Source organism: Podarcis tiliguerta (assembly GCF_965153285.1).
Source record: "Podarcis tiliguerta genome assembly, chromosome: 16".
Taxonomy (NCBI): domain Eukaryota; kingdom Metazoa; phylum Chordata; class Lepidosauria; order Squamata; family Lacertidae; genus Podarcis; species Podarcis tiliguerta.
The window spans coordinates 26,513,878-26,527,873 of record NC_139549.1 but is presented as its reverse complement, the minus strand read 5'-3'; the positions used below and the strand labels follow the sequence as shown (position 1 = coordinate 26,527,873).

Genomic DNA, 13,996 nt, shown 5'->3' with positions numbered 1-13,996 from the left:
CACAGGTTAAAACCGTAAATAAGATCACCCCAGAGGCCAAGCCGGCGGCAGCCAGGAGCTCTGCACCCGCTTGCATTGTTAACGAGAAGAATGCACGCACCAGGAAGTTCAGCTTTTGAAGTGAGCGATTATGAGCAATTACCCCATTATTAAAAAAACCCCAACACATCCCAACACAGGCAGGAAGCATCTCACGTGGGACACCCGGGGCTTATCTTGAAAGGGTGTCAAGCCGACAGAGCCCACCTGCCCCAGAAGACAAAGGCAGAGAAAAGATTGTAAGGCAGAGTGACCCAGTTTGCTGTATCCCAGCTTCAGCCTTACCCAAGCCGGTGCCCTCCAGATGTTTTCGACTACAGCTCCCATCAGACCTAACCTGACCTGTGATGGTCAAGGTGGGTGGGCATTGGGAGTCGGAAATATCCTGGGGGTGCCAGATAGAATCATCACATTGTGGAGTTTGAAGGGACCCCCAGGCTTCCTCAAACTCAGCCCTCCAGATGTTTTTGGCCTACAACTCCCATGATCCCCTAGCTAGCAGGACCAGTGGTCAGGGATGATGGGAACTGTAGTCTCAAGACATCTGGAGGGCTGAATTTGAGGAAGCCTGCCCAAGGGCAATCTAGTCCAACACCCTACACTGCAGGATTCGCAGCTAAAGAACCCCAGACAGATGGTCATTCAACCTCCACGTAAAAACTTCAAATCAAGGAGATTTGGGACAGATGCCAAACAGAGTGTGCAGAATAGGGTGAGTGGACCCCTCCCCAAATCTGCTTTTTCAGTCTAAAGTTATTTTTCCTTCCATTAGGAACTAGTTCTGGGCACAGCATCCTACTAAGAGCAGGCAGGGATACAACTTCTCCTCCTTATGCACCCCCAACCTATCCCACACCACAGAAGGTCAGTTGCAGCCTAATCACACTGCGTTTGGCTCTCAGCAGCTCAGCAAAACAGACCTTCTCCTGCTCCTCCACCTGCAAGCGGCTCGTGAGCGCTCGCTTGTTAGCACAGCTCATGGGGACACGGGGCGCTGCCACTTGGCAACCGCTCCTAGGAGGCACACCCAACAGATTATTAGCTTGCAGGAGTTCCAATCTCTCCCCGGGGGCACATCAGGTAGAGCTCCCTGTAGCAGCCAGAATCAGTCAAAGAGGGGAGAGGCAAAGTTTCTTCTGCTGCCTTACATTCCAAGGCTCTGCGCAGATACCGCACAAAGTGTTACGCCGCAGTTAAGTAAACCACGGCTTATAGCACTGAGTGCGAACCCTGCCTGGCAGGTTAACTATGGTCTGTCTGCTGACAACAAACCATGGTCCAAATTCATAGAATCATAGAATTGTCTTTATCCTTAGACCAGCCTTCCCCAACCTGGTGCCCTCCTCCAGATGTTTTGGACTACAGTTCTGATCACCCCCAAGTAGCATGGCTGTATGATGCTGGGGCCAATGGGTCTTGGGAGTCCTGAACATCTGGAAGCTGTCAGGATGGGGAAGGCTGCCGTAGGCGGATTCACACACCACAGAGATCTGGCCCCAAGTGGCACAAACAATGTGCAGGGCAGCCCTCTGGAAGAGAGCTAAGGAGCCTGGCAGAAGGGGCAGCTAACACATGAGTGTGATTCCGCGCCAGGCCAAGAAGTCAGCTAATCCCTCCAGGAAGCCTGTCAACAGCCTCCACTTGAGTTGCCGGAACTTGCAGCTCCGAGCTGCCAAAGGCTTTCCACCGCCAGCAGCAGCCTCTTAAAAGTTTGGCACGGGAATGTTCAAAGCAAGCAAGAAGCATAGAGACGGAGGGAGGGAGGGAAAGGGGGAATCCGTGTGCTAAAACAAACAACCACCCATTCGCCACTCTCCTCCGAGCAAGGAAAAGGGTTGTGCTTTTGCTTTCCGGGATGGGGAACATTTTCTCTGTTGCAACTGTTGAACGCAAACTGTTTGAAGTGTCCTGAGTCCTTTTCAGAGAACAAAAAGAAAAGTAGAGATTGCAGCTGGCAGCGGGATGTTGTCTAACTGCAGGGCACACGGATCCCTGGCCTCGAGTACTTGGCAGGGATTTTTCTTTTCCCGACACAACCAGGTCTTCTTCTTTTGCAGAGTGCGTTAGAACTCGATGCAACCGTAAGGAAGTCAAGGACGGGCGGAATTGAGTCATTTCCACTCAAAGGACATGAGGAGTGTCCCCTGCAGCGGCTACAGCCCCTGCAAAGCCCTTTCAAGGGCTCCTTCGGCTACACATAAAGGACAAAGCAGTCCAGACAGTTGGAAAGGAGGACTGCCATTTTTTTCTCCCTCTCTCGCAACACTGGAAGTTGTCGGGATTCAATGAAGTTGTAAGATTTAGGACAGATAAAAGTAAGAACTTCTGCACGCAAAGCATGGTTAAAACTATGAAAACTGCTCTCGTAGGAGGGAGTGATGTCTTTAAAAGAGGATTGGACAAATTCATGGAGGATAAGACTATCAATGGCTCCTAGCCACAGGGACTATGCTCTGCCTTCACAGTCATTATACAGCAGCTAGGTGCTTTGTAAAATAAATATTACTGCAGAAAATATCATTTCAACCACTGGCCCAAGGAGGGGGAAGTCAAGCCAGCCTGCTTAGCTCCAATGGTTTGGAGACCCTAGCATCCGTCACACCACCAGTTGCAAATAAAATTAATCTATTGTAAACGTACAAATCCCTAAACGTTAGGGATCACGTACCCTTATATGCCAGCTTGATCACTGAGATCATCTGCTGGAGCATTGCTGGTCATGTCCCAAGCTAGCGAGGCTCATTTAACAGCAAGAAGAAACCAAGCCTTTAGTGTCAGAGACCCAGCTCTGTCAATAGAGATTAAGCAGGCACATTCTCCTTCATAATCTTTACATCTCTGCTGGAAAATTTTCAGTGTTGCCAGGCTTATGTAGGTAATTAAGAAAATATCTATCTTTAGTATCTAGCGGGTATCTGATTTAAATTTTTTACTTGGCACTTACCGTATTTTTCGCTATATAAGACACACCTTTTCTCTCCTAAAAAGTAAGGGGAAATGTGTGTGCGTCTTACGGAGCGAATGCATGCTGCGCAGCTATCCCAGAAGCCAGAGCATCAAGAGGGATCGCTGCACAGCGCTCCCTCTTGCTGTTCTAGCTTCTGGCTTAGCCGCACGAAAGCTCTTCAGGGCAGGGGGAGCCTTCATCCCGCTGCCCTGAAGAGGCTTCGCGCCGCGATCCCTCTTGATGTTCTGGCTTCTGGGATTCAGAATATTTTTTTCCTTATTTTCCTCCTCCAAAAACTAGGTGTGTCTTATAGTCTGGTGCGTCTTACAGAGCAAAAAATATGGTATATGTACGATTGTAGTAAACCACTTTAATCTTGAATGTATACATACATATAACGGTAAAAAATGGTAACACACTTAAACCAGAACAAAGATTGACCATTCAACGGCTGCAGGTCTTGGTAGTCAACCCAGGAGGGACAGAGACTCCACCAGTTGTTGTTTCTGCTGACTAGAGCACCCCAGAATGTGGGTGGCATGATGCACAGGGCACAAGTCCATCATTTATCTAGCCCATAGCACAATCTGAGCTGCTCATCAGCCAGCCAGCCAGCCAGCCGGCATCTCTGCTCTCACAGGCTCCCATGTGAAGATGACTACACACCCACCAACTGGAGAAGGGGCTGCGGCTGCTTTCAGCCTTCCAATTTACAGTTACACAAGGGAACTTTAACATCACCCTCACAATAGGAAACCTTAGAGGTACAAAAGGCAAAAGCAGATGGGGGAGGGAAAGCGCATACCAGTGCCTGACTCATAAGCAAACACAGATATAGTTCCTTTCAACATTAGCCATTTTTGCTCACTGTAGCTGGAAAGTCGTAAGAGCAGTAGCACCACAAATGCATTTCAGGAGAATTCAACAGTTTGCTTTTTCACCTTCTCAGAGATGTGCAGCGTTTCAATTTCTCCAATAATTTACATTTCTGGTGTTCAGAAGGTCCATCGTCCTTTCCAGCTTGGAGCAGAACAGGGAAGCATTGCAACTTCCAAAGCTCAATAAAACTGTTGTCACCACCCTCTTCCCAGCTCCAAGCTGAAAAGGAAGGTAGGGCTCCCCAGAGTGTGACAGCAGCATTCACCAGGGTGAGCAGAAGGTGGAGAACAAGCTACCAAATTATTGCTGGTTTTGCCAGAACAGCAAGGAACAGTTTGGTCAGCACCACTGTCCGCACCTGAGTGGTCAGCAAGCTGCATTTAGTTTCATTTTTAATATTTTAATATTTTGACCACACTTTTCTATTAAATCAAAGTGGCTTACAATGATGCAAAAACACAAAAAAGCAAAAAAGAAGATAAAAGCACAAACTCAATTAATAACATAATTAAATCACAGTAAACACTAAAAAAAAAAAAAGGAAGCAGATGGGACAGGGGAAGCAGAATAAATATGCATAAATCCACAGATCAGGTCTTAAAGGAAACTCAAAAAGAGAAATGTTTTCTCCTAGAGGGGAAAACAGAGAGGACGGGCCACCCAAACTCTCCTGTCATCTACTGCTTCTAAACTTCTGTAACAGTTTCCAGAGAGGTTGCAGCAAAAAGAACAAAGTGTCTAGCAGCCCCTTAAAGATGAAGGGAATGTAGTCAGACTCTGGACTCATTCACACCATACTTTTAAAGCACCGTGTTACCACTTTAAAAAATCATGACTTCTCCCAAAGAATTCTGGGAGCTATAGTTTGTTCAGGGTGCTGAGAGTTCTTAAGAGACTCCCATTCCCCTCCCAGAACTACAATTCCCAGAGTTTCCTGGGAAGAGAGAAACCACTCTAGGATTTAATTGTAGCTCAGTGGGGGACGGATGGACGGACAGGGGTCTCCTAACAACTCTCAGCACTCTTAACAACAGTTGCCAGGATTCTTTGGGGGAAGCCATTATTGTTTAAAGTGGTATCATAGTGCTTTAAATGTATGGTGTGACTGTGGCCTGTGTCCTAAAGTCAATGGACTTTTTGACTAATTGAAGTTCAAGCATTAGCTGGATACAACCCAAACACCTTTATCATGGCATAATCTTTCATGGAATCAAGCCTACCCATGCTGAGAAAGTAGGGTCAGGCTCCCAAGAAAGGCAAGGCTCCAGGGTTGATTTCACCTACCGGAAACAGGAAATGTGCCATGCCTCATTAACAGTCCTGTAGAGTCGCTGGCCGGCTGCAATGCTGTCCCCACATCCCAGGCACCGCCATTCCTCTTCACCTAGGCACAAGGGGCAAAGACGTATTAAGGACATAAGTTGGGGGAAGAAAAGACTATGCTGCCCATCAAGTCCAGTGCCCTCCTTCCCACAGTAGCTGGCCAGATGCCCACAAGCAGGGCATAAAGGCCTGCTCCTATTCTTGGCTCCCTGGCAGCTGGCCTTCTGACACATAGTGCATCTGAAGCTGGAGGTTCCATAGATATTTATTTACTTTATTTGCCATGACACATGACCAAGGAAGTCTTAAAGCAACAGAGAGTAAAATACCAAAACACAATGCACAGCAAACATATCCATTAAAACTATAGTGCACACTAAAAGTGTTCTATCTACAATAGTAAAGGTAAAGGTACCCCTGCCCATACGGGCCAGTCTTGCCAGACTCTAGGGTTGTGCGCTCACTCTAAAGGCCGGGAGCCAGTGCTGTCCGAAGACACTTCCGGGTCATGTGGCCAGCGTGACAAGCTGCATCTGGTGAGCCAGCGCAGCACACGGAACGCCATTTACCTTCCCACTGGTAAGCGGTCCCTATTTATCTACTTGCACCCGAGGGTGCTTTTGAACTGCTAGGTTGGCAGGTGCTGGGACCGAATGACAGGAGCGCACCCCGCCACGGGGATTCGAACCGCCGACCTTTCAATCGGCAAGTCCTAGGTGCTGAGGCTTTAACCCACAGCGCCACCTGCATCCCTTCTATCTACAATAGTCTGTTATAAAACAAGAACATGATTGTTTTATAGATGCTCAGATGACTGGGAGAATGAAAACACCTTCACCTAGACCCCAAAAGACAACTGTATAGGTGCTAGGCAGATTTTATTGGAGAGGGTGCTCCACAAGTGGTGAGGGGCCATTGAAAAGGCCCATTCTCTTCTTCCCAGTGTCCAAACTTCTCTTGGAAGGGGACATGCAGAGAAGTACCGTATTTTTTGCTCTATAAGACTCACTTTTTCCCTCCTAAAAAGTAAGGGGAAATGTGTGTGCGTCTTATGGAGCGAATGCAGGCTACACAGCTATCCCAGAAGCCAGAACAGCAAAAGGAATGGCTGCTTTCACTGCGCAGAGATCCCTCTTGCTGTTCTGGCTTCTGAGATTCAGAATATTTTTTTTCTTGTTTTCCTCCTCCAAAAACTAGGTGCGTCTTGTGGTCTGGTGCGTCTTATAGAGCGAAAAATACGGTACCTCATAGGCTCCACTGACAGCTTCCTCCTCCCTGAATTTGACTAGCCCCATCTTAAACCATCTAAGCCACTAGCCACCAAGGCATCCTGTGGCAGTATCATAAAGCCAGGCCAAAGCAAAATTCAAAGTGCAGAAGTCCCCCGGTGGTGTTTGCTAGGGAAGAAGACCATACTTTTTTTGATCAAGTATAGGGAACGTAATCACCCAGGGCCTCAAATGTACTGAGACAGCAACAGATTTCAAGTGGCGCCGAAGCTGAGGGGGAACCTCAGATTTTGGCTAGTGACCAAGGTCTGTCAAAATATGTGGACCCCTATTCCTAATGCAACTTCCAACACACGCAAGTCTCTATAGTAGGAGTGGGCAGACTTTAGGCTTGCAGGAATCTGCTTGGAAGCCTGAGACCCACCAGCCTGAGCCAGATGCAAAATGTACAAACGTAGGACTAAAGGACTCTTAACCTGGGGATTTGCTTTTGAACTAACCTCACAGGCCTTCCACACAAAAATCTACTCTAGCTACCCCATGATCTTTCTTCATGTCAGAAGTGTAATTTAGAGGGGGGGATTATTTTGGCATTACACTTGATTTCATTCATGTACAGTGGTACCTCGCAAGACGAATGCCTTGGAAGACAAAAAACTCGCAAGACGAAAGAGTTTTTCGTTTTCTGAGTTGCTTCACAAGACGGATTTCCCTATGGGCTTGCTTCGCAAGACGAAACGTCTTGCGCCTTTTTTTAAAACCGCCAATGCATTCCTACGGGAAACCGTCAGTACGCAGTGGTGCTTCGCAAGACGAAAAAACTCGTAGAATGAAAAAACTTGCAGAACGAATTAATTTCATTTTGTGAGGCACCACTGTATTCTGATTTTGGGAGCCACCTTGGAAGGACTTATAGCCCTTAAGGTAGAATATAAACATAATAAATAAAATTGCTAAGCAACAGGGAGTCAGAGGTCCTCACTGATCTACTTCAAATTGCATAGGCATCTACCAATAGATCCCTGCCTACCTCACCAAGCTCTAGAGAAAAATTAGACTTTTACTGTGCAAACATAGCAGCCAGCCACACTTGTCCAAACTGCCGCCTGAGCTCAGAAAGAGGTTCACTGTTTTCCGGAGATTACTCGGAAGCATTCAACAGAATAACACTGGCATTTGCCCCAGAATGCTAACTCAGCACACATGAATGGACTGGATTCCCAGAAGAGAGGTGGGAGGGGCAGGAGTTTCTTTTGTGAAGAGCCAGCCCCTGAATGGCCAGCCATTGAACTACAGTAGTCCTGAACCTTTGCTTAAACTTCTCGTAGAAGATGCTCAGACACTTTTTATTAAATGGGCTTTTTAAAGTAGCAACAAAATTATAATTTATCATATCATGTAATGCTACTTTATGTGAGATATTTGTGTGTGTGTGTGTGTGTACTGCATTGGAAACTCTGCTAAAAGGGCAACATAAAAATATTTTAAATAAACAGATATTGTTCAAATCTCTGTGATGAGCTAATTAAATGGGCCAACACAAGCCATGCTCTCTTAAGCCTTGGCTGTCTCAATCTGCAACATGGGAATAACAATACAGTGGTGCCCCGCAAGACGAATGCCTCGCAAGACGGAAAACCCGCTAGACGAAAGGGTTTTCCGTTTTGGAGTTGCTTCGCAAATGAATTTGCTATGGGCTTGCTTCGCAAGACAAAAATGTCTTGCGATTCCTGGGGTTTTTCCCCCCCTCCCCCCCTTTTCCCCAAGCCCCTAAGCCGCTTGACAGCTGATGGCTAAGCCGCCTAACAGCTGATCTAAGCCGCTTATCAGCTGATCTAAGCCGCTAATAGCCTTTTAGCAGCTAATCCGCTAATCCCTTAAGCCTTTAATAGCCGCTAATAGCCGCTAAACCGCTAATAGCGCTAATCTGCTAATGGGCTTGCTTCGCAAGACGAAAAAAACCGCAAGACGAAGAGACTCGCGGAACGGATTCTTTTCGTCTTGCGAGGCACCACTGTACTGGCCTACAAGATTGTTGGAAGGATTTCCAAGAGAACACAAGAAGCATTTTGCACACCCAAGTGTTTTATAGGAACTGTGTTGATTATTCCTAACACAAACCTATTTGGAGGTTTCATGCACTAGGGAAGGGTGGGACACAGAAAGGAGCACCATGTCTTACCAGGGAGACTTCTGAACCCTCAGAAAAGGGCTCGAGAAATGAACCTGCCAAACCCGGGCAGAAAAGGGAGGCTGCATCTGTTCAGGGTCACTCAAGAATGCTGAATTTGCTGTACAAAGTCAGAACAGGGTGGGGTGTAGTTACTAAGCAAGAAAAGAACTTATTGCCCATTGTATATGAAGTCACCACTGAGCCACCTCCCAAAGTTTTTTGCCTAGTTTTGGGCTTCAGATGTGTATCTTGCTTTGCTGTTACCATACCTTCTCTTAAGAATGGAAGAAGAGCCTATCAGATCAGCACCGCATCTTATTTTCAAAGCAGCCAACCAGAAGCCCCGAAAGAAAGCCCACAAAAAGAACTTGAGCAAACCAGCAGTCTCCCCACTTATGATTCCCACAACCGCCTCTAGAGGTGGATGTTTTTAATCTTCTTAAATATTTCAAATATGTTTTTGCTTTAATTGTACTTTTTTAACAATTTCATTTGCCACCCTGGGCTCCTTTGGGAGGAAGGGTGGGACTGAAAAGTAAGAAATATTATTAGGAGAGAGCTACTGTGGCTTGAAGTTATGGATAGCCCTATCCTCTTATCTAAAAAGTTCACTGCGCCTGCTCATGCAGAAATGGTTTTCAAGTTCAGTACCACACCCCTAATCAGTTCCTCTCTGTTTTTTGCAAACACCCTTCCTATTTATGGAAAACATTTGTAAAGAAAAGAAAAGGCCGAGTCAGTATGGAGAGAGCGAACCAGTCTGGGAGACCAGCGTTCAAATCCCTACTCTTCCATGAAGCTCACCAGGTGACCTTGGGCCTGTCACTGCCTCTCAGCCTAACCTACCACACATACCATAGTTGATGTGGGAACTTCTATATCACCAGCTACCTAGGCTATCAGATCCTACACTCTTACACAAGAACAAGCCCTCCAGAAAGCAGTTATTCAGCATGACAGAAAGATCTGCTGCCTGTTTAGCTAAACTAGTGGTGGAACTACAAGCTTAACACCTGCTGTTAGGGAGACACGCACAGATATTCTTAAATATAGCCTTAAGGAGCCTGGGAATTAAGGTCTACCAGAGCCTGGATGGCAGGAGATGTAGCAAGATTTAGGTGTCCAATGGTCACAATGCACCTCTCCCCAAGCTCATTTTTAGGGTCCAGTTTCTTTCTTCTTCCATCCACATGGATTGAGGAGTGTAATAGGGAAAGTTTGTGTTTAAATCATCCAGCATTTTTCATTGGAGCTGTGAAGTTACAAGATCAGCAGCAGAACTGCCGCTTAGAGGTAATAGTTAAGGTCCCCATTCCTGCTGCTTAGGACCTTCCCAAAGGGGTGATGCCTTCCTCCAAAGAGGTGCAGGATGCAGCAATGCCACGCAAACATGCCCTGACAGCACATGCATGCAGAAGGCCCCAAGTTCCTTCCCCAATGGCATCTCCAGGTAGAGTTGGGACTGTCCCCTGCCTGAAACCCCAAAAAGCCACTCCCAGTCAGAAGGCAGCTTCTTTTGCTCCTATAACATCACTGATCCCTTTACCCATGCAATAGGGTAAAGGGAGGGGGAACCTGTGGCTCTCTACATGTTCCTGTTGGACTCCCAAGTGCCCCAGACAGCATGGCCCCACTAGTAAGGGATGATGGGAGTTGTAGGAGTTCATCAACCAACCTTTGGAGGACCACAGCTCACGTCTGTGTTAAAGGTTATTTCAACTGACACAGTAAATGGGAATAGCAGGCAATTTCTTAGTTTCAGACATACCTAGTGCAATTCAAACATGTGGCCACCCACTGCATGACTCTGCAAAAGCAAGCTAATCCACATATTTACAATAATTCTGTTTCAGCCACCTCATTTCTCCATTGCTTACTGATATTCCTTTCATATAAAGCAGCAGTGACTGCAGTGCAAAGGATTCTGGGGTGTGTCCTAGGGAGTCCATCTGGTGTGCTAGGCCAAGGATGGGGGAACCTCTGCCCATATGTTGCTGGACTACAACTCCCATCATCCCTGACCACTGGCCAATGCTGACAAGGACTGATGGGAGCTGGAGTCCAGAAACATCTGGAAGACCACAGGTTTCCCAGCCTTGAGATAGGCAGCCCTGTTGAATCTGTTCCCACATGCAACTCCATATGCCTGCACCAGCTTCCCTCAGCAGCTATTCATTACAAGGGAGCACTTTTGGAAAAAATAATTTTCAGGAAGTCTGGCTTCAATGACTGTTGCTCTCATTAGACTGGTGAGGACTGCAGCCCAAAACATCTGGAGGACACCAAGTTGGCCAACACCACCACTGAGAAATATTTCATCTCAAGGCCCCATTTCTAGGAATGCAGCTTGAAAGCTTCTTGGCTGAAGCAAATAATACTTTTAAGTGTTGCAAGCAACAGCTTCACCATGGCTGTTGTCAACGATCCCACAATCTGATGAACTGACAGAATACTAGCAGCACAGCCCTGATAACCTACATTCTGGAGATAAGCACAATTAGAGAGCTGCCAGGATGATGGTAATAACAATAATTGCAGCTTCCATCTAGAGAAGCATTTCTGTCACATCAATGAATACATCCTGGTGAGAGATGTTGGTCAGCATGACAACAGAGAAAGGTTACAGAAGGTGTGTATGCAATAGGTGAGCTGCCCTGTGATCTTTAGATGAAGGGCAGTATACAAACTTATTACAATGGTACCTCGGTTTACAAACCTAATCCATTCCGGAAGTCCGTTCTTAAACCAAAACCATTCTTAAACCGAGGTAAAGTTCTCAAACCAAGACACTATTTCTGGTTTTGCGGAGTTTGTAAACCAAATCGTTCTTAAACCAGACTGCTCTTAAACCGAGGTACCACTGAAATAATAAGCACATAAGTTTAGCCATTCAGAAACACAGATAGGGAGAGTAGCAATCTACATTTGCTAGCCCTAAAACTGTATTAACTGAGACAACAACCCCCAGGCCAGCTGAGCTGGAGCTATGACATTTGAGATGCAACCCAATGCCTATTTGAAAGTCAATGGCAGAGAACTCATCTGTTTTAATAGAGTGGGATTGCAGATTTAGCTACTTAAATTCAAGTACACTGCCAGCATATTTACAAGTCAGGTGTAAGTGAACTAGAGATCAGCCCAAGACCTTTAATTGTCTTCAGCATCTATCTTGGTGTTGTTGCTTAACCTAGTATAAAATTTATCACGGGCAGACAGAAATAAGAAGCAACTGTCACCCTTTCACACCTCTGCTTGGGAACAGATATAGAGGCCTGCATGGATGCTGTCCAATAAAAACTACATGCAGCTTTGGAAATTCTCAAGATTAAGCATACATCCCAAATAACCTTCAATTGAAAGCAACTAAGTCAAACTCAGAGCAAAGCCAACGGATCCAATGGGCTTCAGTTACTCATGTGCACAGATGTCAAGGAGTCTACTTTGAATAGGACTTAGGGCACAGCCACACCGTACACAATCCTGGGAACTGTAGTTTCACCCTCACAGAACTACAGTTCCCAGCATTCTCTGGGAGAAGCGATTTACTTTAAACATGTTGAATAGTGGTATTCAATGTACAGTGGTACCTTGGGTTAAATACTTAATTCGTTCCGGGGGTCTGTTCTTAACCTAAAACTGTTCTTAACCTGAAGCATCACTTTAGCTAATGGGGCCTCCCGCTGCCGCCACACCGCCAGAGCACAATTTCTGTTCTCATCCTAAAGCGAAGTTCTTAACCTGAAGCACTATTTCTGGGTTAGCGGAGTCTGTAACCTGAAGCGTATGTAACCTGAAGCGTATGTAACCTGAGGTACCACTCAGGTTGGACAAAACTCCTAGCTTTTAAAAAACCCAACGTAAACACAATCATTTATTTAAATAACTCGCTGTTTGTACCCTCTTTTGTACCCTTGCGAAAGTAGCAGGAGAGGGGAAGAGCTCGACCGCCCCCCCCCCGGTTCACACGATCCAGCCCAAGCAAAAAGACCAGCAGGTCGGTGGGGGCCTTGCCTGCCTTCCTGCCATGCTCGCTTACTAGGAACACCTGGCTGTCCTTCGATGAAAACAGGGCGCTGGGATCCAGAGGCCCCGCCCACCCCGCCCCGCCCCTGCTCACCTCCGCCCTTTCCCTCCCCGTTGCCCGGCAACGAGGCTCCGGCCCCGCCCACCCCGGACAGGATGAGGGAGCGCGGGCGCGCCAGGGAAAGGCCGGGACGGGCTCCTCAGCAACTGGCTTCTCTTACCCGTTGTTGCTGCTGCTGCCGCGGCTACGAGCCCCCCGTCCATCGCCCCGGCCGGACAACCTCCTCCAAGCTTCCCCTCAGCGAAGCCCAGCCGCGCAAGCAAGGGTGACGTTATCCGGCCCCTACGGAGCGCGGGGTGGGCCACATCTCCCTCCGCCTCAGAGAGGACACCGACGACGACGACGACGCACCTGGACCTTCAGGCGGCACCCCGCCCCCTCCCCCCCGGCGGAGCAGGGCCCCGCCTCTTTCCCCCGCAGCGACCAATCGCTTGCCTCAGCTGACTTCCTCGCCCTCCCCCGGCTATCATTTCTAACCAATAGGAGCGCCCGACTGGGCCGTGGCCGCCCGCCCCGCTTCTGTCTTCGCTCGCTAACCCGCTGGCTCATTTCTAACGCCCGCCCCCTGCCGGGGACCAATCAGAGCCATCCGATCCTGCCCACTTAGCCGCTGCACGTGCAAGAGGATCCGTCCGGTGATGTCATCGCTAAGTTTCCCAGGAAGGGCGGGGGTCGGGGGAGAGCAGGGCAGGAGGTGGGGCGGTTGTACGATGAATGGTTGCCTAAGGAAGAATTCCGGGAAAAGCTCAAGCTTGCACAGTATTTTCCTGTGGTATTTAGGGTGGCCTAACAAGGGCGTTACGCCAATGTTGCATCCCTTTATCCCCCTTTTTGTAGCTTCCTTTTATCCCAGGCCCCATTTGCACCACAAATTGAAAGCGCCATGATACCACTTTGAACAATAGGTAAAGGTAAAGGGACCCCTGACCATTAGGTCCAGTCGTGACCGACTCTGGGGTTGCGGTGCTCATCTCACTTTATTGGCCGAGGGAACTGGCGTACAGCTTCCGGGTCATGTGGCCAGCATGACTGGCGAACCAGAGCAGCGCACGGAAACGTTTACCTTCCTGTCAGAGCGGTACCTATTTATCTACTTACACTTTGATGTGCTTTCGAACTGCTAGGTTGGCAGGAGCCACGGGAGCTCACCCCGTCGTGGGGATTTGAACCACCGACCTTCTGATCGGCAAGCCGTAGGCTCTGTGGTTTAACCCACAGCACCACCCGCGTCCTTTGAACAATAACTTTGAACAATAACTTTCTCCAAAGAATCCTGAGAAGTGTAATTTGTTACGGGTGCTGCGAGTTATTAGGGGAGCCCT

The 13,996-nt window shown here is 47.8% G+C and overlaps 1 protein-coding gene across 3 annotated transcripts in view; it reads right to left on the bottom strand.

Moving 5' to 3' along the window:
* LIMK2 (LIM domain kinase 2) overlaps positions 1-13,208 on the bottom strand; it is a 50,194-nt gene extending 36,986 nt beyond the window's left edge. Inside the window, exons 1-2 of one of the 3 annotated variants that reach the window (XM_083417732.1) lie at positions 12,835-13,208; positions 5,150-5,249 (exon numbers count right to left, since the gene is read on the bottom strand). In XM_083417732.1, coding sequence (XP_083273858.1) covers positions 5,150-5,249; positions 12,835-12,877 — 143 coding nt within the window. In that variant the 5' untranslated portion in view covers positions 12,878-13,208. The remainder of the gene's footprint in view (positions 1-5,149; positions 5,250-12,834) is intronic. The other 2 variants (XM_083417734.1, XM_083417735.1) reach the window with 2 other exon arrangements.
* Between the last annotated feature and the right edge of the window lie 788 nt (positions 13,209-13,996).